This window comes from Pomacea canaliculata, linkage group LG13, assembly GCF_003073045.1.
Source record: "Pomacea canaliculata isolate SZHN2017 linkage group LG13, ASM307304v1, whole genome shotgun sequence".
In the NCBI taxonomy this organism is placed as follows: Eukaryota; Metazoa; Mollusca; class Gastropoda; order Architaenioglossa; family Ampullariidae; genus Pomacea; species Pomacea canaliculata.
The window spans coordinates 15,616,982-15,643,388 of record NC_037602.1 but is presented as its reverse complement, the minus strand read 5'-3'; the positions used below and the strand labels follow the sequence as shown (position 1 = coordinate 15,643,388).

The following is a 26,407-nucleotide window of genomic DNA, read 5'->3' as shown; positions in this document are numbered from 1 at the left end:
CAAGACCATTAATGACTCAGTACGGAGTACGATCACCTTCCCGGTGGGTTGGTATTAGATCTTCTAGCAACAAAAAAGCGTTTGCATACGTGCCTGCATGGTCTGACCATGCGACCCCGACACTCCAGAACCATCCTTCAGGCCACATGAGAGAGTTTGAGATTCAGCGGTGCGGGAACGGGTGGCGCCGTGGAAAGGCCAGGAGGACTGCTACACGCCGTGAAATGCTGTAACAAGTCTTAGAAGACCAAACAAAACCACATTGTGGGAGGCCGATGGAGGAAAACTGACGAACGTGAAAAAGTGGACAGAACGCTCCCATACCGGACCTGCTCAACAAAGGCCGCTGTGTCAGCCCTTCCTCGCCAATAGACGACCCTACCCACTACACCGACGACTAGTACAGGTCGAGGGAATGAACTGAAAAATTGCTAATTGCATTGCTACACTTCATATCTAAGAAGCCTGCAATGTAGTAGGTGTTGACCGGATTTGAACAGACGTGGGCAGGAATTAAAATACAAAAAGACCAGAAAGAAACAAAGCTTTTTTTCTTTGTATTTAAGAAAACAGAAGCCAAAAGCTTTCTTACATCTTGAGGATGATTCCAAGCATGAAACAAGTGAAAAATCAGCCAGTTAACAAGCAAAAGAGTGCAAAAAAGATGCATGGTTTGAAAATATCTTTTTTTGAGTGGATATAGCTATTATATAGAAAAACAGTGACTAGGGCTAAGTTCTGAGCATATATGTATATCTGGATTCACCTCGAGGTCCACTCTGGGGAGGGGTGACATAAGACTGCTATAGTCTGTTCAGCACTTGATATGCAGTGACAGAGACAGACTGAAATGACTTTCTCTAAGAATTAACAGCTCTCTGAAGGACATGCAAACTATCATAATTATTTACATTGTCAGCTGAAATAAAATCCATCCTACAATAATGTTCCACACAATGACCAAGTCAGCCTTATAAAGTGTTCACATCATTCAAACATAAGCAGTGTATTAGATCATTCACGAATACATTTAGATTCACATGCTGTCAATGTTTCTCCACAGAAGACATTTCACACAATATATCATTCTGTGGCTTTTATTTTTTTTCAGTCCCAATCTTTACTGAAATGTGTTAATATATTGTAATCACTGCCTCGTATTGACATACAGTAAATTCAGCAAATTTTCATAACCATCTGCATGGTTTCCATACTGAAAAGTACTTGCATTAAAATAACTTACATTTACTCTCATTCATTAAAAAGCAAACAGGTCTCTCTTCAAACACACATGCATTTAATTTCAAATTGTGTAAAATATCTAAATTTCTTCAGTGCAACTTGAAAAATGATGGATCTTTTTTTTTAAAATTATGGGCTTTTGCTTTGGTAAGTGTTATCACAGGTAGGTCATGCTTCAACATTAACAATAAATAAACGGTATTTAATAGAACAATGCATGCACTATACAGTTCATTTACAAAGTGTTTCCCCACACCTTATACAGGTTTCTTCCGGTCATGTGATATCTTAATGAGGAAGAGGAAGAGGCAATACTGCAGAGATTAAAATTTCAACTGAGTGAGACAAGCTTTCCATTACTTTTAGAGTTATGTTTCTGCACATATTAGTGTTCTTGGTTTTCTCAGTATGATCATGTAATAACTTTCTAGTTATTACTAGTTATTTCAAGTTATCTAAGACTATCATATTTGTTTTTTAAAAATTAGTATTTTCTTTATTTTACTCACTTTTTTCCTCTTGTGATCATCATGACATCATGCCCCAAAAATATCTTCCTTTCCTGCCTATATGTTTTTCACCTCATAACTCCAAGCCATACAACAAAGGTGGCTTGATAAACATTAACAGAACAGTAACTATAAAATAACAGTGACAATAAAACCAATAGTTTGCTTACATTTTGTCCATTAACTTACAAAGGTATTTATTTCTGTTCCAGCTCATTTTATTTTTGCATACAGAAAAGACAAGTACATAAAGAAATCTTGACATCAAATAAATAAATATTTATTTTCAAAAGTCACTCTGCATAAAAGCTATGTTGTGCCAGCTCAAATGTCAAATGCATTTTTTATTTTTTAAGCTGACTGAACAACCATGAGATCAATATAAAAACTTCACACACTTTGTATTCTGGATCACAGACATGCTCAACGGGCAATGTCAAAGGTAATTATTATAAACTGTCTAAGAATGCTGGGATATATTATTGGTAGTCACAATGGAGGAAGCTGCTGCTGCTGCTGCAACAGAATCTGAAGTGCAGGAAGGGTTAAATCTGGCTTGGTACTGACCTATTTCGTTCTGAAGGTGGTTGATGGCTGACATTTTCTGAGCAAGTATAATACCAACACGGTGCAGATACTCTTCAAAACTCTGTAAACAAAAAATTTACTTCTGTTTAATGACAAGCACACGTTTAAGTGTTAAAATTTCTCATTGCATGTCCCTATTCATGATATTAATGTTCTGTACAAGAGAGAAAATAGCAGTATTCATATCCAAAATGGTGCTGATGAACCCACTTAATCTTTATTATCCAGTTACATAACCTGTGTTTCCAATATGGAGCATGCATAAGTAATATAACCAAGCTCAAAATCAGATAAATAACATTTTTCTAGAGATCTAAAAAGTGAATGCATTTTGAGTCAGGAAACTTAAAAGAGTTTAGGTTGGTTATCATGTAAAATTTTACAGCATGGATAAATGTCATGATACTATTAACCTTTGCGGGTAAATATTGCCATTCACATCTTTCTGTGAAACTATCTTTGTTTGCAAAGGGATTTAGTTTGATGAGATCGGCACCTTAGATTAGGACTCTGGAGCCAATGATGACGACATAGGTGCATTGGTCTTATGCATTGTCATCAGTCAATTAATATTCAATGTCCACTTCACATTTTAATGGATGGGAGACACTAATAATTAATAAAAGCAAGAAAGTGATTGTTTTGTCTATGTGTACTAGTGCTATTACAACACTTACTCTCTGTCCCAGTTTCTTGGCACTAAGAAGAAGTTTCATTTCCTGCTTGCATAATGAGGTGATGGCTGCCAACTGTTCTTCATGATGTCCTACCAGTGCTACCCTGTTGTACAGTAAACAAGCATATGAAAATCCTGGCCATGTGTAATGAAAAGCTTTGTGCTTTCTCTTACATAAAATCTCATCTAATATTTGGATAAAACCCAACCAGCACTGCATGGATACCTCTTTTGCTTAGTTCTTCATAATAAATAAACAAGACTCCCTAGACTGATTTTATTTTCCAGTTATCATAGCAAGACTGATGGGGTTATCAGCTTTAACATTCAAGCTTGAATAGATAATTTTATACTTTAATCTTTAAAGTTCATTCTTTTATTCAGGGTCATGTTACAAAGTCTCTTTGCCTGATTAACAATGGAAGATATTGAATAACTAAAGCCTTCCCACAGTTGAAAAAAAAACAAAAACATAAAAAACACACGCTCAGGTAAGGGCAAAAGTAGTCGTGTAGCCTTTTCTGTTGGTGGGGAGTAAGGAATCATCTTGTATTTAAGTGCATTTATCTGTCCATCTCCTGTACTCTACCTACCTTTCTTTCCTCAGTCCCGTAAGAGTGAGGCACTCATTCAACAGCTGGGTAAGCTGGGAGAAGAGCACTGCACAATCTGGCTATCAAACAGTTTGTGTATGTGTGTGTATTGACTGCTTCACATAACAGTGCTCTAACCCTTTAGCTATTGGCTTCCCCCAACCCCCCCTTTTCCCCCAGTTCAAAAAAAAAATGCTAAAGAAAAAGTTCAAACTTCACTGACCTGGCTTCTTCTCTCTCATTATCTGTGTAAATGGCACCCGAGGAACCTGTGCCACTCACAGCTGATGATGCAAGAACACCTGTCAGAGGTTTTGGCTGAACAACACTGACATTTATGGTACCTGGTTGTGCCATGTTTGTGCTGACTGGAAAAGGATGAATTGGAGAAAACACTGCTCCTGGTACCAGCTTTTCTGTAGTGACTGCTGATGATGTCAGTTTTGCCATTTGGACACCTGTTCCTGAACAAAGAAATGAGTTTATGGCAGAATGTGTCCCTCTGACATCAGAAACAGCTCTTTGCTTTTGATAGTTTGTATCTCCCTTTGGTCTTTTCAGTTTGTAATGTGTATTATTCTGTGACTGTGTGTCACTCTCTGTAGAAACAACTGACATCGCTGGCTGATTTCTTCCATTTCCTGTGGTAGTCTCTACAGCACTGCTATCGTTTTTTGTTTTTCCTTTCCTCCATTTTTCAAACTCAGTATGACCAGACCACGCTTCTGATGGACTTTTTGGAGGATTACATGATTCATGAGAAATATTTTCTTGTAGGTCATGTCTTTGCACTGTCTGTCCTGAAGATAAATCTGGACTGCCACAAGAAACAGGAGAGAACTGTGATCTGACACTGTAACTTCCTGTCTTGTCATTGTTGCCACTACTGATACCACTTAAATCAGTTACATCAGCCAGTTTGGGAGATGGCATGTTTGGTGCTCCTGAGAAGTCGTCAACTTTTCTTGGACTATATTTCTTATCATTTTTTAAGCCAGTCTTAGGCTCTAATCTTGTACCCCTTTCTAGTTCAACTCTCATTTGTGACCTCTGAGCAAAACTGGTCAAGTCTGAACTAATGGCTGTTTGCATTGCAGGCAGTCCCATCTCCTGCAAGTTAGCCCTCTGCAGCCACAGACCCTCTGATCTGACTGAAGGCCCACTGACATGTGCTGGTTCTTGCTGAGGAGGTCCTGACATTAAGGGCCCACCAAAAAGCATTTCATCATCAAAGCTGTCAGTGGTACTTTGGTGTTCTGCAAGTGGTGATGCTTTGGGTTGTTCTTTACTTGCTGCTTGAGTTTCTGTTGCATCTTTTGGAGTTCCCTGATGACCACCATGCGGCAGGGAGCTGTCTGATACTGAATCCTGCCTGGGTGTATCTGGCGGTGCTTGCACAGATGGGACTGATGCATGCTTGGTTTGACCAGATGGAAGGATTTCGCTTGAAGGATTCATCTGTAAACCAATCTGCTTCTCTTGATAGTTGCCGTTTTTGCTGCTGCTGGCACAAGCAGCAGAATCAGGTTTTGCTTGTATTTCAGATAATTGAGACCTTGCCTTGTCTCCTGTTTGATTGAGGTCATTGAGCTGCTCATCGATGTTGTTGAAGTCAGAGGTTGGAAACTCAAACTCTGTGTCTGTGGACCTGATGACTGGAATATTGGGTTCTGATGGGCCAGGTCTTATCTCAGTTAGGTGGGTGATGTTGCACGAATCAGTGTCAGTCTGCTCTGATTCACTGGGCGAGGCTTCAGGATGGGGAGGAGGCGGTGCCTGTGATGCTGCTGCTTCAGGCTGCATCCTTGGCCTTGGCAGCCAGGTATCTTTCGCTCGAGATTTTGCGGGACCTCTCCCCACAGCACCTTGCTGCTGCCGAGAAGATGCCTTGGGAGTGGTGCGCTGGGAAATATGGTGACCCCGTATTGGTGTCTCTGCAGGGTCAAAAGTCATGTCTGCAGCAGGATTTAAGTGGCTGGATCTAGATGGGTGTGGACGCAGTGGTGTTGATGTGGACAATACATTGGTTGGGTGAAAGAAAGAAGGCGTAGTAAGAGGTATATTCATCAGCAGGTTCATAGCCTGACCCACTGAGCTACTCATCACATTTGGACTTTCTTTTTTCAGTTGTTTCACCCTGCAAAAGAATGTGCTGTTATAGCTGCTGCACTTCATGATGCTTTCCATAAAAGAAAAAATTAAAATAAATAAAACTGAAAGAAAAATATGTCTATGCTTCACAGCAGCAGATACTGAAGCTTGATACCAGCAACAGATACATCAAATAAAAAATCATCTTTTTTACATTCTTTATCAGTGTCTGAGATGGTCTGATAAAAAAAACATACTGAAAGTACTACGGACAAGAAAGTAATGAACATGTAGTCTTTGAAAAAGATTTTAATCCCCATTTTATATGCCCTAAGGACAAAATAAACTCGTCCATTGTGGAACAGACATTATGTTTTGTACCTGTCTTACCTATCTGCATATCGCAATGTGTTTAGTGTGTGTTCACAGGCTGACTGTGTGGGTGACACATTTGCAATCATGCATGTGCGAGAATTTCCCACGAAGGCATCCTTCAGGATGTGAGTTAATTTACTTTGTCTGAAAGGGGTGTGGCGGCTCTCTTGGTCAATTGATCGTATGCATTCCTTCAACTGAAATGATCAGACTGTTTATCAGATGAGCAAACATGTGAAACACCAATAACAACTGCATTCTTTATCAAATTTCTTATGTTCAAAATACAAGGATGTAGAAAGGATTATTGAAAGGTGGTGGAGCAGAATACAGTCATGATTTCATGCAAAGATAAAATTCTTACAGAAAAAGGAAAAAAACAAATCCCTGCTCCAGATATATTACATGGAGATCTGTCAATCAGATGTATTAATAAAACCAGATCTATGTTGCAAGGTGTCATGGGTGAGTTTAGCACAAGCAAGTTTGGCGATCACATTACTGACTGAAATATTAAAGATAGAATACTTCATACATATGTAGTGTAAATTTACCATGCTAATATTTAAGTTTCACTCTTAATTTAGAAAACAGTAAATGAATATCCAGAGACCTGCTCTACAAATTGAAAGTACTTACGGCAAGGAGACTTTGGTTGATTTCTGCACCCTCTAGCCTTGTCTGACGATCAGTATCTATCATGTCAGAGGCTCGCTCACTTCCAGCCAGATCAATGAATGAAATTCTGTGTACAGTGAAAAGTTAATGCTAATGGTAATGTGATCTATCAAATACACAACATAAACTGTGAACTATTAAAGCTAAGAATTTAAAGAACTTTTTTAAAATAGTATTTTAAAAATAAAGCATTCTGAATAAGTGCAGCATTTATAAAACCCCAGTGACTAGCAGATTTAAAAAAAAAGGAAAATTTTTCCATAACAGATGATTCAAAAGTGTGGTGTAATATTGCTCAGTAATGTTTAAAATAACTTTTAAGGTTAAGGAATTTTTACAATACACTGTTAATGGTACACATATTCATTTTTCACGGTCGTTACAAATTTAGGATAAAAATAAGCAAAATTAACGAAAAATAGAGACCGGGTTATGAAAAAAAGATTCAACTCTAGATGACTTACTTCCCTAGCCGAGTATCATCAGCATCACGAATCTCTAGTTGGAGTATAGCATGAGAGCGTGATGAATCAGAGTTTACACCTGTTGCTCCTTTGCTGCGAACAGAGTTTCCATAGTCGAGTATCTGTCAAACAAACACCAGCATATTTTTGTTCATGGGATTCTTTTAATAGTTCAGTCTCATATTGTTCCAATCATGTGAGCACTATATTCAAAGAATGCTGCAACATGGCAGTGTAAGTTATCATAAAACTGATCTCATGTTCTTGAACAACAAAGCAAAACAATCCTTTTTGAACCATAAAGAAGCATAAGACTTTGATATTTATTTATCAAACAATAAGGTTCTAATTAAATCAGTCCAAGTCAAAGTTACATATCTTCTTCATTGTATCTGTGTCATCTCAAATATTTTCTATAAGCCTTTCATCCTGATTTCGATGTACTTGGAAGTTTATTTTTTAAAATACATTAAAATACATTGTCTTTTTGCAATATTACCTGTATCAGTGTAGTTACATCAGTTGCTTCAGTCTCTGTCAACCCAGCAATGCATACACGGTGATTTCCATCTTCTCGTGCGACCAGTCTGAGGTATTAAGTAAATACTTCAAAAAGTTTGCAAAGGCAACAACTAGACTGTCTTAGCAAATGAACAGTTCACTTTGCATCAAAAGATTATAAGAGCATCAAAGCACACAAGCTGTGGTTAACAGTCTGCTGCATTACAGTAACTAGCAGGTAAGTGATCCATTGATGTCTGAAAATGTTTTGTTCCTAGAGACTGCTGATTTACTTTGATCTCTTAGAAACTGAACAGGATTTTTATGATGCATATGTTCATGAACTGTACACAATATGTCAGATCTAGATCCAAAGCTCATCAATTTATCAGATATACAATACCATATTCAAGGATTTAATTTCATAAGAGGAAACAAAACATTCTATAACCTTTGAAGAAAGATTCCCACAAATCATTAAAATACACATGCAAACTTGCACAGAGTATCTCTTCAAAACTAGCATGCATTTGTAAATACTTAAAAAAATATCCACATCTGAGTTCACATTTTTATCTCACAACATACCTGTTGCGGTGGTTGAGCAAGTCAAAGAGCTGTCCACAGTAGATTTCAAAAAATGAGACCCAGACATGAAGATTAGGCCCATGTTGTCCTGATGTAATTATTTTGAAAACATCTTCTGCTGCTAGTTGATACAGGCCTGGAGTCTCATGGTTCCCTAACATAGTGTGTGTTTTACCAGCTCCTGTCTGACCGTATGCAAAGAATGTGGCATTGCTCCTGAACATACAACATCAAACATCACCAACACCTTAAACATGGATATGAAGTGAAAAGAAATTGCAAAAAATAGACAAAAATGGCAATGTCATGATAAGTATAGATTCTGTCAGTAGCAAGCACACCTATTTATCACATAGAAAGACATCAACTATTGATTAAGGGAAAACCCATTAAAACTGGTACATGAGTATATTGCTGTATAATGAAAAATTATTTCTTTTGAAAAGTCTTGGTTTTAATAAAGGAAATGAAAAGAACCCGTTAATATAATTTACATGAACAGAAAGGACATCATACCCATGGAAGACTGTGTTGATGAGGGGTCGGGCAGCATGGATATAAACATCTTGATTTGAACAGTGCTCATCAAAGACGTCATCAAAGACAAACTCATGCTGCAATATACAGTGAAGTAGTTAATAAGACTAGTAAAGCCTTCAATACTTGTGCATACCTTTACATAAAATGAACATAGCATGTGATGACAACACCATGAATACAATCTTTAATGAGACTGAATATTATGTAGCCACCACCGATGACCTTCCCCTTTAGCAAAAATCCAATAATCATTAGAGATTTGTGCAAAATTATAGTTCCAAAATTATTATTTAGCCAAGACTAGTTCCATAGTCTATTTTTAAAATGTACTTAATTTTTTTTTCAGCACGCAACTTTTACCCCCCAAAAAAGTCATAATAGAGCACAAGCTGTCAGTTAATTGTAAGTTAAGCTGGGGAGGTTGTCATAATAGAGAGCAAGTTTATATAGCAAAATACATCTCTAAAAAATGTTGGGGTCAGTCATAATCAGGAAGGTCTTAATAAAGAGGTTTTACCGTATATGTTTATCGTTATTATTAATGTGATATACAGTATATATCAATGCTTTCACAAGCTACAGTTCGTCAGTCAAACAGTACCTAGAACTTGATATCTTGGTAAAGGCCTTCATAAAACAACTTGTGCAATCCTGAGTTAGAGAAAGTACAGTTACCAACCTTGACCACACATTAAAACATAACTCACCTTCAGAGTGAAAGCTGTAAGGTCTACTGTCACTTTTGGCTCCATCACTAGAACTGTATTTGTGCTCTCAGCTATTACGATGTCCTCATCTGAACTTCTTATCTCTCGCCGATTTTGTGGACGTTTGCGGACACACACACGAATCCGTTCATCTACCTTGCTTACTCTCCAGAACTTCTTGCTTTTATTTTGACAGAGTCCTTGCTGGAAGGAACACCATAGTTGTATCCCTTTGGTCTTGAATGGCGCACCTTCTCAAAAGAGGCTGCAGCCATTTTCCTCAGCATTCTGTTTGACAAACTTGGAGCAGGGTTAGTGGTCCTAGAAGGTTGGGATCCAGTCTCTCCATCTGAGGACTGTGAGTGGTTTTCACTAGCATCAGAGTGGCTGCTGTCTGACATCATGTCCAGCATGTCCATATATGACGCTGCTGAGAAATTGGGTCCCCGCTCCCGAACACTTACATTGCGAGTTGGCTCAAGTCTGACTCCCTCAACTTGAAAATATGATAAGTTATCTCCAGCAGCTCCCTCTATTGGACTTCCATTGTTCCGAAGAGAATTTCTGTTGGACTGAACCATGGTGTGAGGAGGTAGAGTATGTTTTGAGACTGGACTTGCAAGGCGTCTGTGTGACAGACTGGTGCTAGAATTACCACTGTTGCTTCTGCTCCTTTTCAAATAAAAAATATGAGGACTCAATCATACACAATAATAATAACAACAACAGTAATAATTTATGGGGCATCACATAGTCTCACTCTCACACTAGAAATGGTCAATCCATTTACTTATTCTTTCTCTCTCTCACATGCATGCAGACACAGCAAGCACACACACATACACATGGATGCATGCATGCACACAAGTGCATTCACATATATGCACACACACACACACAAAGGTACTCATACCTGCTGACTGTTTTGATGATGTTTACAAGATCTGTAAGGCGACGTCGGTCTTCTGTACCTGATATACCCATAGCAGCAAACTCTGCCATTGTTACATGAGCAAGCTCTTGTGAATGCATTATGCCATTTGCACGAAATGCTGGATAATACTTCTCTAGTCTTGCTTCACGTAGACACTCATATAGAGTTCCCATGGTGAAGAGAAATCTCAGCTTCTCTGCAAAATTGAAAGGAAAAAAACTCATTCAGATTATAAGCCTCATGAGTGAAATAAGCCAGATACTTCCTGAACAGCTAGAGAATTAAAAGCATTGTTTAAAATATCAATGTAATCTATATGCTGAGAAACAGATATTGTAGAACTCATGTAAACTTATTATGTTATTAATAATTGCGGTTCATTCTTTAATATCAAGCAAGCTACACCAGTTGTTTGTACATGTCTAACATTTTAAATGTATTTTATTGTAGACAAAAAACTGATACATCGCTGAACATTGCAAAATTGGATTTACCAGAAGTCTGAAAGAAAATGAATTAAACATACAAGGACAAATGTATAAGAACATTTTTGACAATAAAATAGTTGCACTTTACAGCATAAAATTTTAAAAATAAACAATGTTATATATAATCTAATCAGTAGTATGCATTTCTCTCTACTTAAAAATCATAATTACGCAAACAAAATAGCTGCTTCTTTCATTAGGTGCAACATAAAATGATAAAACAAAATAATGCAGTTTCCATGTGTATTGTGATAAATTCCTATAAAATATTTATTGTGATGCTTATGTTTAGGATTTTATCTTTTTGTGTGGCTGTCAATCTACAGCAATTAGTCTCTTGAGCTTAATTTGTGGTCATATGGAAATATGACATAAGCAAGAGGTAAAGCAGCTAACATTACAATAACAGACCATATAAATATATGTGTGTGCAGCATGTCAGTTCTTGGTGATCCTGAAAAAAATAACTGTTATAGGCAAGAATCCTCGAGAAATTAATATTACTTGATAATGAGAGAAAAAAGACCTATACAGCTAAAGGTCAGTCACTATACAAAATTATAATATTCCATAATATTAATATTATAATAATAGATATACATGAAAGAGATTAAAGTGTAATTTAAAATCAGTAATAAAATTTATTCAGAATGTAACTTCATTAATATTCTAAAACAAAACTTTTGTGTTATTTTTTTAAAGAAAGTGCAAGGTCGATCGTATTTCCGACTTTAATTAGTCAATGGCAAATGACAAGAATAAAATAATTTGCGATTGATCTTTTTATGCAGAGGTTACACAGTTTTACAGAAAGTACAGACGTTGCCTAGAACTCCAAAATGATACAAAGTATTATAATGTAACCTGATCTAGATGTTCATTTCGAATATGCAGCTATATGATAACGCTGTAAGTTGACGCCCTGATACACCATTAGAAAATCTAGATATATCCGTGCAAAAAAAAAAAAAATAATACCAACCAGTGAGTCCATTTCAAAAGTAGCAAAGTTCGTCAAAATGATTGAACTCTGTAACTGTTGTTCATCAAAGAGCAACGGCGTTCCGTGTTAAACGTATAAACAAATATGGCATCCATTTCGATAAACGTGCTCCGACTTGCCAGCTGTTGCCACTTGAGATTGGATGGCGATTACACTAGCACGTGGATGTTTTCAACAGCCTTGAACATGATTCAGCAAAAATTTAAAGTAAATAATGTTAAAATATTTGGTAATGCTTTGCTAAGATCGCCATCATACAACTATGTATGCGTGTTCAGACTGTGAAAAGTGCGTTGTCAAGTGACGCCAACCATCTCCCTTTTTCGCCATTTTGAAAATCCCGCTTGATGATGTTCACGCGAGAACTCGAGCCGTCTGCTCATCACCGATCTGAAAACTGATATTTTCATAACATTGCTGCAGATAGTCTAGAACCAGACGATCTGCTGTTATGGCAGTGGCGAATCAGAAAGGAAGTACGGGTCAAGTTTAAGTTGAAATTCAATTGTGATTGTTTGCTATGAGTTTACTGGATACAGCGTATGTGTAGAACTTATAGTGATGACACATCCATGATACACATTCAGATTGTGGTCGTGGCTGATGGTAATTTCTGGCGTCGGAAGTTTGGTGACCTCGCTGAACTTAGGCGTTATAGTTTTTTATGGATAAACAATTTAGAAAGGGATTGCATTACTTCATTATTATGGTCACTAAAATATGTCATTGACAGGTTACAAAAGTTATTATATATAGTTTGATTTTCATGTATATTATTTCTCTTATATAAAAACTGAAAAAGACACTCAATGTGAAAATTCTGTTCTTATTTCTCACTGCATGTTGATGTGCAGATCTTCGGCTTGACAAACCACATGCAGCATACGAGATAGAGGGAATTGCCATGAAGATTTCTGAAAAGTTCAGATTTATCCACACCTCTTTTTATCAGGTATATGGGATGATCTAACCAAGAAGTTAACATAAGTGATCTGGACTGTATAAGGTTATTGATGAAGTAACAGAATCACAGTTCCTTGCTTTTGTAAAAAAAACAAAAAAAAACTACAAAAATCTCAGGCAATTTATATATTGGTGTCAGTATTTCAAATGCAAAAACATTTAAACCAGAAGTAGTGAACCCTTTTTCTGCCAAGAGCCATTTGGATATTAATAACATTTTCATCAACTGAAAAATTATTGTGCAATATTTGGTCAATCATAGTTTTGCAACATGCACATTCCCAGCGTGCCTGCATGCACTGATTATTATTACAGTAGAGGCATACTGGCCTTGGGCAGCCGATGAAAAACATACGTCAGTCCTGTCATGTACACATGTGCCCCATATATCCCGTAATAGAGGTTCCTTGCTTGTCCCTTAAAATTTAAGCTATTATAACGTAAATATTGTTATTTATTAAGACTCCTAGATTAATTGAATTTTGAGTCCCACATACAGTTGCCCTGGCTGGGCCAGAACAAATTATTTCACAGGCTTTGTACGGCCTGAAGGCTGGGCAATCCTTACCCCTGATTTAATTGGAGGAAGTAAAGCAATTTTTTTTAAATTAAAATTTATCCAATACTGTTTCCTTTTGCAGTTTTAAGTTCATGTCTTTAGAACATCATAATTCTTCTTGGGTTTTACTTTTATTATTGTACTTTTTCTGATGTTTCATGGTAGCTTAAATTTAAACAAACTTTTCATTTTAACAGCCTTCATGATTGTGCAAACCATCAGGCTGGTAGATTTATAATTTGCAATAAACTTAAGTTAAAAATTTATTGTGTAGTTTGTCATAGTTTACATTTTGTGGATAGGTTACAATGGAAACTGATTTTTAACTACAGAATTTATTTCAACATGTATTTGCTTTTGTAAACAGGTGGACCTTGTGTGCATTACACTGAACAACTTAAATCTGGAAAAGTATAACGTAAGTAAAAACTTTAATTTTTCAGTAGCGGACATTGTTATCTTTACTTCTCTATGGTTTACTTGAACATGCATAAATGTAGTCAAGGTCATCATATCTACTTTATAGATTATCCAGAAGCCCTAAAATGTAAAGGACTTACTTTTTTAGTCAATGGAGATTGGGTACATTACTAGTAGTTGTTCTATGGTATGCTATTGGCCCACTTGTCTTCCTCTGCAGTATCATGATACCCTCAGTTCTTGTTACCTGATTCCTCTTTTATATGTGTCATTTATTAGTCATCAGTACTGTTGTTTATCCTTCCATGTGTTGTTTTTGTCTCAAGCACTAAGAGCATGTTTCTTGCAGCTTGAGCATGCAGTATATAAATCATACATTTATTATAGGATATTGATGATGATGATGATTACTATGACTGAAAGAATATAAGCTTTGTATTAATCTTAAGAAGATTTGTTTAATTAGACACTTTTGCTTTGCCTGTTTTACTTCTCATTCACTGTGTTCTTATTCACCTTGTCAGCATTCTACATTATCCCACTAATTATTCTTATACTGAGAATTATGAAACAGCAGATGGGGAGATTGATAGTTTAAGCTGACTCTTGGATTAAGTGCTTGAAAAAAATTTAAAGGTGCTCTTGTTTTTTTTTCCAGTATGACTTCCGTTTAGAGGAATCAGTATTGCAGAATATTGGGATGAACACTCAGAAGGAGATGGCAGCTTAAAGAAAGGCTTCATGAAATGTACAAAATATTGTCCAGATTTTTTATCACTGAAGATTTCTATTGCTTACAAGTTTAGATCTTGTTTTATATATTTTTAATTTTTACAAGTAATATTTTATGCACAATAGGTCATGAAATAATGTATATATTATAAATATGCAAAAATCAGTGTAAATCAACAAATGGAATGTAAACTTTTGATAATAACCAACATAATCAATGATAACAAGAAGAGTAATTGTTTACAGACCATATATCATGTTAATGATATCAGCATGAAAATCAGGGTTTCTGGGATCTAGTGCTGTGGGTTTTTATTTCATCTAAATCAACTTTTTTAAAAGATCAGAGGGTCAGTCTGTATTTGTCATCAGCTTTCTTTTGTCAATGGGAATCATTTACATTAGCCTGTGAATTTTTGTTTTGCATTAACTTTTTGTTTTGCATTAACTTTTTGCTTGTGCACAATCACAAGGCATATACCATCCTTAGCATTCAACTCCATGTAAGTGATTAATTTTTATGGGTTTTCTGTGTTTGTGTGTGTGTGTGTGCAATTGTTCATGAGTGTATTTAGCCTATAACCCTGAGTAATTTGTTATGATGATTGGGTTATTGGCATCAGCACAGAAAGCACATTAAGGACTTGGTGAACTTTTTATTGTTTTAAGGTATGGATATATATCTTTTAGGCTAAGTGGTAGCACTCACCATTAATATCAGTTCATGTCTTTTTTTTTTCATTCATGGATAACTTCAAGGTTTTAAGATGTTTAACCTTTTAATAAAATGATCTTCTTCCATGTATTTCCAACATGGGATTTTATTGTCATGATCTTAATCATGATAGATATATTTTCTGACTTTACAATGATATGGAGAAAATATTAAAAACACAAGAATGCAAAAATGGTTTGGTCTTAAGAATCAGTAAAACGTTCTCTTGAAACTATTGCAATAAAGATTGAAAGGTCTTGGATTCATGTGTAAATGGACGAGGAAAAATATTCATTTTTTGCTGGATGCAGCACCCTAACCTATCACGATCGAAATGCTGACATTTTGCGCCTGTGAAACACACTTCTGCTAAATCAACATGCAAAATTAAGTGGAAACATTTCCAAGTAACCAACTATAAATGAACCTTATGACTGATTTTAACCCAAACCCTGTAGTTGGATGGCTTACAGAAACGAGTGTAAACGTTTGACCATCTAAATCACGGGTGGGCAAAGTACGGCCAGCGGACGTTCCAATATGTGAAGTGCACTTATTTTCATGTTTTCTTTCAGCATAGGTTAATTTGATTGAAATTTAATTTAACAAGTACAACAGCGATAAAAATAAGCAGTCAATAACATTCTCACACACAAATAACATAGATGACATGCCTATTGTATAATCGTTAGAGAGTATCGGGGTGGATGCCTTCAAAGGGAAGGCTGGTTTTAAAATTTTATTTTGAGCGAATTCAAACAGCTTCACTTTATACAATAGATTCGGTAAGTGAGCACCATTCTGTACTCATTTGTTGTCCTTCCTTTATCACGAGTTTTGTTGCGGCCGGTTTTTGGTATTTCAGAATTCTGAGAGACCGGCCCGCAAAAAGAAAAGTGCCCACCCCTGATCTAATTGTATATTATTCCTTAAGAAACTGCTCTTTGACAAAGCAAAAAGTGTTGCATAAATCAAGGACTTTAAATACCAGTTTTTTTTATTCATAGTCTCTGCATAAATCTATAATTCGTAAGCGGAAGTCGTAACCTTTATTTCCGGTGCGATTATAGCGTTCTTAACAACAAGCGCTGGTATGTAAAAAAGGTGTTGTGAGAGATTAAGGTTCCAATCGTTATTTACGGTAATGATTGACTATTAATACATATTACACATTGACTATTCACCTGGTATTATCGTCTGCTGTATTTATGGCTTGAAACAGTCGAGCGTCAGGTCTTGCTTTAATATAAATTTTTTGTCTCGATCTGTCATGACTTAAGTATGAAAAAGAATCTTTGATGCAGAACCGTGTAGTATTTCGAATGCCTGATGATTTATGACAGTGTTCCGTCCCCTGCAATACTTGAAATTCGTATCGTCAAAGAAAGGTCAAAAGTCAAAATAATAAAATTAATTTTGAAAAAAAATCTAATAGGATCGATTTTTCCGCATAATTAAAATATTAATTAATATTGTTTTCACTTTTAGCAATAGATTTACACAAAATGAATATAAATACGTACATGCACTCATTTAGAATAATATCTTGAAGTCCAGTGTCGGAAATAGGTTAAATGTTTGCCGTTTACATTATATATATAAATTAAGTCATGATCAAATATATATCTATACTTGTACAGATATTGTATAGATATACAAATAAATATTATTGATATTTATTATTACAGTACTGAGTAACGATAACAGATTTGTATGAGCAACATGGATGGGCAGAGAAGAATTATTGATGCTGGCATCACGCAAGGATATCACGATTCAGGAGGCAGTTTGCCAACAAATATAAACGAATTTTTAGCCGCTGAAAATTTGGTAATTTTTGTTTAAATCCATATTTTAATTTTATAGCAATGGAAGTATTCAAGATCTGTTGCCAGCATATTTTTATCCTTTTGTCAGAAGTTAAGATTTAGTAACATATAATAAATACATAAATATATATAAATATAAATACATGCAAGATCCTCAAAGTGAGTAAATGTAATATTTCTTAGTGGATCGATATTCATTCAGCTCTTAATTAGTTTATAAGGATACATAAAATTATTCTTAGATTTTCAAAGATCTGTTTCATGTGCAGAGTGACTGGCCATACCCTATGGCACTTGAAGGTCCTTTAGACTTTCAGGGTGAAGGATTACTTTTAGGTACTCAGGAAGACATTGCAGACCTCCTTCGTGAGTCAGCACGTATCTTTTTCTTTGTGAAAAAAATGTGAGCAAGGTAATTAAGTTGATAAAATGCTCATGCATGACATTGGTGATAATTTTAAAAGGTAAAGGTCGTTGCATGATCTTTTACAGGTCGTTAGGGAGTGAGGTGTTAGAAACTTCACTTTTTTGGTGATAATTTTGGTAATAGCTGAAATGATTTGTTTTTATATATTTTTATATATATTACAAATAACTCATAACCTCTCAAAAATGTTTACAGCATTATATATTATGCAGAATATCAAGTTGTCTGTCACTGTTGATTTTGGGGAAGCAGATAGCCAAGTGGTTAGAGCACTAGTGTCTGAACTGAGAGGCACAGCAAATTTCTCTCTGTCGACCCAGCTGGCAGGAATGAACACCTGACTCCTTAGAGGGTTGGGGAAGGCAAGGCAGTAAGGGAGAGGAGATGGGCACCACTCACTTAAAGCTGGCCCTGAGGAAAGCGAGGTCTCTAACATCCAACTTTCCAGTGACCTGAAAAGGTTAGGGGATGATCTTTACCTTCTACTTTGTGATTGTTGATTTGCCTCTCATGAATTTTTAATGAGATGCAGAAAAAATTATATGCATTGTTTAAGTAAACCACTTTACTCACCTGCTGGGAAAACTTTGTAACATACCTATGATGACTGCATTAATGGTAAAACTGTTTTTTCTTTGTGGAATTTTCCTTAATCCTGACAACAGCTTTGGGGCTAGGTCTGCTTGACGACCTTGAGGACCGACTTCAGGCTATTGAGGAGAAGCTTAATGCTTATGCTGTTCACATTGTCACAGATGACAAACGTCCCTCTCGTCTTGCAGAACGACTTTTCCATTCTCCTACTCGTGGTAAGGGGTTCCCACCCCCCCTCATTTAACTGCTTCATATAATCATCTTGAAATTCTATAGTGTTATTTCCTCTTGTCATCTGAAAGTGATGTTATTCACTATTTCACAACATCAGTCAATTTGCAGAACCAATTAAAAACTGTTGCTTAAAGAGTTTAGAAATCCTGTTGACCATTGACTCATATCTATTGACAATTTCAATATACCCAAATGGCCATAAATAGCAGCAAATTCAAATGCATTTAAAAAATTTGTAAATTTATCATAACAGCCTTTTATTATTTGTCACCTTGCAGCATTTTTAACAGAATCACAAAATTTTGGTACTCTTGCATCATGCTTTTCTTCCAGAGGGCAAAAGAGCATGGTGAGTAAACATTCAGCGAAGAAATTACTCAGTTCTTCAAATGCACTCTATCATGAAACAGAGTTTAGCTCATTTTAAAATTTAATCTTCTTTTATAAGTTTATGTCTAAAATTTATGGAAACCTTGAGTGCTTAAAACCATTCCTTAAACATGCATATCATTCAGTGTGTCAAGCAATGATTAGTCTTCTTTCTAGCTATAGGGAGACCATTTCAAGATCATGGCTATACTGTGCCTTAAAAGAGCTTCAGTAATTGAATCGATCATCCTTTCTGTTCATCAGGGAAACTTGCTTTTATTTTGAAGTCATGATGTGTATTTACTATTTATCATGAAACATTATTTTGAACTTATTTTTTCTTTGGTGCAGGATTTTGCAGACACTATGATGGAAACCAAAAAGCGCAGTTTGGATTACTGCATGTTTCCTGGCTTCCGCCATGGAGAGCTTGTGGAATTGCCAGCCCAGTTAGAAGCTCCACCATTATTACACAAGATCACAAAAATACAAAAGTTTAATGTAATCTCATCAATTTAATATTTAGGAACCATTTATAATAAAGCTATTGTATGTAAGTCTAATAATGTAAGTCTAATAATAAATCTCAGTACAAAGTTTAATGTTAAAAGAAATTGTTTTTTAAGTTTGTTTTTTTGTTGATGGGTTTGTAATTTTTGGGAATATGACTTTTACCATGTTTTCAATCATAAATATACTAAGTATCACATGTATTTTAAAATGAACCTACTGATCACATTTCATTGTGTGTACACTTATATGTGTGAATGTTTATGCACAAGCATATGATGTTTCTACTTCAGGCAGGGTTTCGTAAGTTTTGGAAGAAACTTTTCTTGTCAGAGGCTTCAGCTGCAATCATGCAGGACTCCTTTTGGTGGATCTTTTTGGACAAGTTTAGCAAAGAAGTATGGAAACAGTACATGACTAGACTTTTGTTTCTGAACCATCAGTATCATTTTTGAATGCTCATAAACTATATCAGACCAGTCTTCCTTTGCTGCAAGAAAGCTTGAAACATCACCACTCACTTTCTGTGTTGTATGCATTTTGTGAAATTGTCCAACTCTCTGTAATGGTGTTTTTGTATATAATTACTACTCTTATCATTTGACAAGTAGGATGGGTTTGTTATTTTAATAGGTTTATATAAGCCAGCTAAATTTTTATGTCACTGTTCTGTCATACATCCTTGTAATTAGCATTACAGTATATCACTGTCTTCTGCAGGAAGGGCTGGCAGAAGAAAGGATCTTCTTTTTGATCGAATTGCTGATAGTTATGTGGCGCTTTTCAGTAGCATCAACTCTGATGTAAAGGACAAATTCCTGTCGGTGAGATATTAAACATCAATTGAAACTGGAGCTTTGATTAACTAATTTGCTACAAAAATTGATTTTTAAAAAAATCCCACACAGTATGATTTTCTTCTAGCTGTGAAGTATAATCTTCCTTTTTTTAGTACATACTTGTATTTTTACAACAGATGTGGGTGTTATTTCACATAATTTGATGCCAGTGTATAAATATGTATTGATTTTTTTTCAAATCTACCAAGTCAGTAAAAGGATATTAAGCAGTTATCAGAGTTACTTTACCATCATCGATCCATGTTCATCATCAGGTATATCCAAACTGTTTGGCACAAACTGTTTTCTTCGCCTACACTACTGCATTCCCAGAGTCTCGTTGGCGATTTGATGACAGTTTTAAACAGTACCTGGTTAATCTATTCTGTGAATGGGTCACAGGTATGTTATTGTTGTTGCAGGTAGATTTACTTTAAGAGTGAATGAATGGGTGAGTGTGTTATTGTCATATTTGAGATGTAAATGTGTTTCTTTTATATGCTCTTTCCTGAATTTTCACTTTTAACTGTCATCATGTGTGCATAGACTTTTTCACTGTTCCAATATGTGGAAAGATATGAACAACTCAGTTAAGTGCATTAGTATGTTTGAGAATACCTTTGAATCTTTATATATTCCCCCCCCCCATATATATATGTTTATGTGTGTTCATATTACTGTATATGTGTGCAGGTGTAAATATGTATAAATTGTTTTGTGTGTATGTATGTACACATTGCTACGTGTACACCTTTGTTATAGATGTTGATACAGTTTATGTGTACTTTTACGTCTATGCCTAAGAACTGTAGGAAGACTGTGTGATTACTGTGTCAGAGGTTCCTAATGTAGCCAAGCTTATTTACATTATACATGGAGAAAAGACTCTAACATCTATGTTAATAGGCTTAAAGCCAGTGCCAGGAACATGGGAAACATGGAACATGAGTGGTCTTGAGGCTAGCAGTGGTGGGGATATTGAAACTGGTGCAGCTGCCAAGAAAATGATGGAAGCAGCTGCCTTAAACAAGAAAGGTGGACAGTCACAGCTCTGAACAGTTGTAAATTTAAAGAAGAAAGTACACTTACTTTAGTTCCCATGTCCACGTTTAGACTTTGCTAAAATAACTAAGCACTTTTAGACAGCGGACAACCAGCAAACAGTCTACCAGTTCGTATGATGCCATGATTAGGTGTGATAAGTCATTCTGGAAGGAATGTTCTTCTTTTTATGTTTTATCAAATTTTACACCAGTTTGTGTATTTGTGTTTATGCATAAATGAATGTGTGTGTGTGAGAGAGAGAACTCTGTGCATGTATGAATGAGTATCTATATTATAAATGCATGCACATTAAGTTCCGCACTTGGTAATCTCAGTTGATGTCAGTCTGGATATGGAATCCTTTGAACGTCTTGTTGATCAGCTGGGAAAAGAACAGAATCCACTTCCTCAAGCTTCAGGTGAAGTCAGCAAGCCAGGAGGCCCCAGTTATACCCGCCTAGCTAATAGTTTTCCACAAGCGAAGAAAACAGCAAAAGAGGTTAGAAAGGTTGACAAGCATACTGGCGATTTTAAAATGATCTACTTTCATTAAAAAAGATGACAAAATGCAATCTACTATTCCACTTCCTAATTATTATATAATTTATCCATTATTCTAAAAAATATTCTCAAAGTGCAAATAGATCTTTTTTGTATGTGACCCACATGGCTAAAAGTAAAGTCCCATTGCAACAAATGTGAGTCATTATGTCTAGTAATGGCAGGTGGAAGACAGAGCTCAGGCCTCTTCATTCATCCCTGAGAGTGAGGTACCCATTTCTTCATGAAAGCTGCTATTTAGCCAAGGGGAGTTTTTCAGTCATGGGCCCAAGATGTCCTAAAACCAATGACCTTCTGTTCTACATTTTAGGGCATTGACTACCTCCCATGAAAGTATAACAATGTCGTCCATTTACTGCTATTGATGTAGGTCTTTCAATAATCTAGCTTTCATCCACATACAGTTATTAGGTAGATTTCCACTCATTGTTCTTAATTTGGATTATTATTACAGTGGGTAGAATTTTAAATAGAAGAATTTGTTCATGTATATTTTTATTTATTTATTTGTGAACAGTCACATCAGATTGGACCTGGCCAGAATATGAACGGGTAAAATTCAACACCCAAGGTCGAAGCCCTCTTATCTCACATTATTTGCACATGCACCAGTTGCGAAATTTCAAGCAGCCTGGCAAGAAAGTCCGTCGCACAGAGATTACAAAACTTCCATATCCTTCTATATATATATATACAAATAATTGAAAGTAGATGTTTTAGTGCTTTCCTGATATTAAAATCTTTTGAATGAAATTTTCATTCAGGGGAATTTTCTAAGTAAAGATTAGAATTTGTGATGGTATAGTTATAGTATATGAAATTTTAAAGGATACCTCCTTGTTTGTGGTAGCATACATCAGTGATGGACTCCTGAATGTGATAGTTTATAGTGATGATATATGCTGCCGAATATGTCCCCAGTCTAATGACTGAAGAGCAGTTTCTGTTTATATTTTTTTTTTCGGGAGGCATGATGTGAGCTTTCAAAGTTTGCCCTTAATCTGCATCACTCTACCCGGTCTGACATACCAGCAATTCATCCACGAGAAAGAAGCAGCTTCCGATGCACTTTGTCGAGAATACACAAGGTGCTGAATCATCAGTTTTAGATATTTAAGCTGTGGGTGATGACTACAGTATCATCTGTTTGGTTAGAGATAGATTTATTGAGAAACTGACCCCACTGTTTATCAGATTTGAGGGTCATGCTTAATTTTTCAGCACTGCAGAAATCTATGTGAAGAATTATTTCAGGTGTCAAAAGTTGGGAATTTTAGGATTAAGGCAACTATAGTGATGCATAAAATAATTTATTCATTTTCATCTTTTCCTGGTGAAATTATATATATATAGATAAATGAATCAGCATGGGAATTTTTAATATTACTGGATTAAGAATAAAGACTGCTAGCAAAAGTAACCCAGTTTTTATAAACAAAGCTTTTTCGGAATGGGTGTAGGATCTGTGAAGCCACTGACCAAGAGATCTTAGAACTTGAGCGTCGCAAGCATGAAGTGAACCGTACTATTGATGGACTGAAGAGAGAACTGACATTTTGTAAGAGTGCAGCTGAGCGAAAAGCCCTTATTGAAAGATTCGAAGAGCTTAAGGTAAGTGACACATACACCAGCACAGTTGAAAAGTACAAAACAAAGTTAGGAGAAGGAGGATGGGGAAAAAAAGGATAACAACATCCACTAGGGCAGTAGTTATGAAGTGAGAGTAAGCCAAATGGGGAACTCAAAGAAAAGTGTCTTGTTTCCAAAGTTATAAAGGAGTGTGCAGACTCTATGGACACTATTTCGTGTTTCTTTACACCTTTGCCTCCACTTTATAGCTATGGATCCAGGGCCAAACTAAATCTGCAGGATTTGGACACCGCTTTTCAACTTTGGAAATAAGAAGCTTGTCCTTGAATTCTCCAGGTTACCCCAAGTCTATGACTTACCCTTGTTTCATAACTACAACTCCTGGGGTATTCATGAACATTTCAAGAACTCTGGATTACAGCCACATTTATTTACAGACTGCTTGGTTTTCTTCTGCTTCTTTGTAATTATGATGAGTATTATTTCTACTTTTGCAGGAAGCAGACAAGGATGTTCCCCTAATAGACCACAAACCTGAGGCCAGTCTACAGAACCAGGCCGAAGATTGACAAATCTGGACAGGGCATCAGCGATGTTTGTTGATGGACGTTCTTTAAGGTGGTTGCTTTGGGGTTATCAACAGGATGAGGATTTGACATGACAATGAGGAGACATAAAACTGGAATGCTCAAAAGGTTCTCAGACTGAAGTTCATTTGGGGAATTTTCCTCCCGAGAAACAAATTTCAAAGACCTGGGATGGAAAATAAAATTTATTTAGGGCTAGGGGGAGGAGACCGTGAAAAGGTAGGGCAGGTGGGAGGAGACAGTTCAAAAAGTAGGAGCTGGACTTGGTAAGAATAAGGATGTACTACAGAAAGACAGGTCAAACAATCCTGACTCGATTTTGGATTTGCGACTATTAGCTGCCACCACTTAACAACGGGGATACCACGAGGTTGGGGATTTAAAAGCCTTTGAGGTTAGGCTTAGTGAGCTGGGGTGATTCTGAAGGTAAATCTGATAAACAGTGTGGTCAGTTTCTCAATAATCTCTAACTAAAAAGATGGTATTGTTTGGAGGATTCAGGGATCACGTTGACAGGTAAAAGGAGAGTGGTGGAGGGGGTAAGGAAAGTGACAAAAGAAAAACATGCTGAGTAAGAGACAGCTGTACAGAAAACAGTGAAGTGCCTGATTGTTGCCATTTGGCTGAGTGTTGGCTTCATCTCTTTCTTACAGATAATCAGTTTGACTTTATGATATTGAAACTGTGATTCTGTTTCTTCTAGCCAGTCATAAAATAATAATGAATGCAAAATTTGTATAGCGTATGCTCAATGTGGGTTTCAGATTGGAATAAAGCTTTTCAAGACTTTGTCAGTGCCAGATACTATCAGGAACAATACTTAAGACTTCTTGCTGTGGTAGGGATTAACCAATCAGAAAGTTAAAAAGAAACGGCGTTGCTTTTCATCAGAAGAACTTGCGGATATTTATATTTTCAACAAAATTAAAATTAGCCTAGGGTGGTGGAAAAGTAATGAAAGTCAGCTTCACAGCAAAAACGAAAAGGCCATCTTGATTAATATAGGCATAATCCAGTATTTCTTTTAAACTTGTTTTGAGAATGGCATCTCAGATCCCACATTTCTGAAAGAAAAACAATTTAAACGCTCTCTCTCACACACACACACACAAAGGAGAAGGGGGTAACCAAACGGATAATTACTTTTACAGAAGACAGAAAGGAAAAACTATTGACGCTTACATGAAAGCAGTCTGCAGGTGAGTGCATGCTGATGTTTGTGTGTGCACACAGTACTTGGATTTTTAGCAGAGAGTAAGAACACTCTGGTATATCGGGCTTTATTGTAGGGGTCACAGGTCAAAGACTATTGATGAAAGAAATCCATTGTGCAGCGTTTTATCCCACCCCACCCCCTAAACTTGTATACCTATCACAGCACATGTACGCAAAGAGCAACACAACCATTTCATTTTTCAGTTGCTTTAGTTGTACATGTGAGCCACTACTACCAGCAACGGGAGGGAAAGATTGCAAAGCATCAAATTAAATTCGGAAGACCAGATGTTTTCTTAACACAATCTGTTTGATAGCCACACTTCTTGGAAATGTCTACAATTTAAGCACATTTAAAAACTAAAGTATACTTAGTCCGCAAGACGCCTCAGTTCTCTACTAATTTCGATGAAAGTACTATGTACAGAAACATTTGCAAGCAATAATGGTCGTGGTTCAAGTGTTGCCGGACTGACCCACAAAGCGGTTGGATTAAAGTCACACCCTCGTACGTTCTGATGAAGATCATGACATGCACCTGATCGTTTTTGTCGACAACACCAGCTCTGACCTCTCAGGAACTTGTGGGATCCACCTTAACAAAGTTTATAAGAAAATCTCTATAAACCTGTTTCTTGCCTTACGCTCGTCCGCTGGTGGAAGTTTTGATCGTTGCACAAGCAGCTTCAACTTTCTGTGTTGTGCTGTGCGAAAACATAAAATTCCTTGATATCCTTGACAGTTTGGGGCTACATCACTAGTTTCACTTAGTTGAAATTAAGGCTGCTAAGTTCTAATGTATTTAAATTTCGTTTATTCTTCAACGTGTACTGACATTGTGTGATGACAGTTTGAAGATACCAGTTGCATACCTAAAGGGCTTTAGTAGGATATGAAATGCTTAGTAAACAGATATTTACTCCAATATTTCATTATTGTGTATATTTTTATGGTAGTGTGTAGACGAGGGGGCGGCGATGGTGGGTGGTCGCCGGAAGAGGCCGAAAATAGTTTTGCTGATGCATGCGGGAAAAATGCTGATGCAGAAGACCGCGAAAAGTGACCCACCCGAGGGGTATATAAGGAGACAGGGCAGTTAGTGTGGGAGGAAAAGTATGTGAGATCAAGGTTCGCCAGAGCCAGCAGCATCGACTGGCATCAGTAATACAAACTAAGAACCCACGAGAGCGTTGTCTTTTGTGTTGGTGTGGAAGGATTGTGGGAAGAGCCCAATTCTTACCC

At 36.4% G+C, this 26,407-nt stretch overlaps 2 protein-coding genes across 2 annotated transcripts; one reads left to right on the top strand and one right to left on the bottom strand.

Moving 5' to 3' along the window:
* Positions 1-603: 603 nt before the first annotated feature.
* LOC112554148 lies at positions 604-12,093 on the bottom strand. Its single transcript, XM_025221767.1, is given in 13 exon segments — positions 604-2,400; positions 3,017-3,119; positions 3,832-5,745; positions 6,090-6,271; positions 6,714-6,819; positions 7,217-7,338; positions 7,716-7,803; positions 8,306-8,521; positions 8,822-8,919; positions 9,553-9,722; positions 9,725-10,224; positions 10,466-10,682; positions 11,957-12,093. Coding segments are annotated over 12 exon segments (3,882 nt in total). The 5' UTR covers positions 10,660-10,682; positions 11,957-12,093; the 3' UTR covers positions 604-2,211.
* Positions 12,094-16,425: 4,332 nt separating this feature from the next.
* On the top strand, positions 16,426-26,347 carry LOC112554414 (protein FAM227B-like). Its single transcript, XM_025222183.1, is given in 16 exon segments — positions 16,426-16,507; positions 17,055-17,196; positions 17,465-17,573; positions 18,288-18,431; positions 18,729-18,799; positions 19,171-19,320; positions 19,623-19,738; positions 20,063-20,153; positions 20,444-20,570; positions 21,075-21,203; positions 21,548-21,711; positions 22,291-22,306; positions 22,309-22,444; positions 22,784-22,861; positions 23,234-23,384; positions 23,861-26,347. Coding segments are annotated over 15 exon segments (1,671 nt in total). The 5' UTR covers positions 16,426-16,507; positions 17,055-17,079; the 3' UTR covers positions 23,933-26,347.
* The last annotated feature ends 60 nt before the right edge of the window (positions 26,348-26,407 follow it).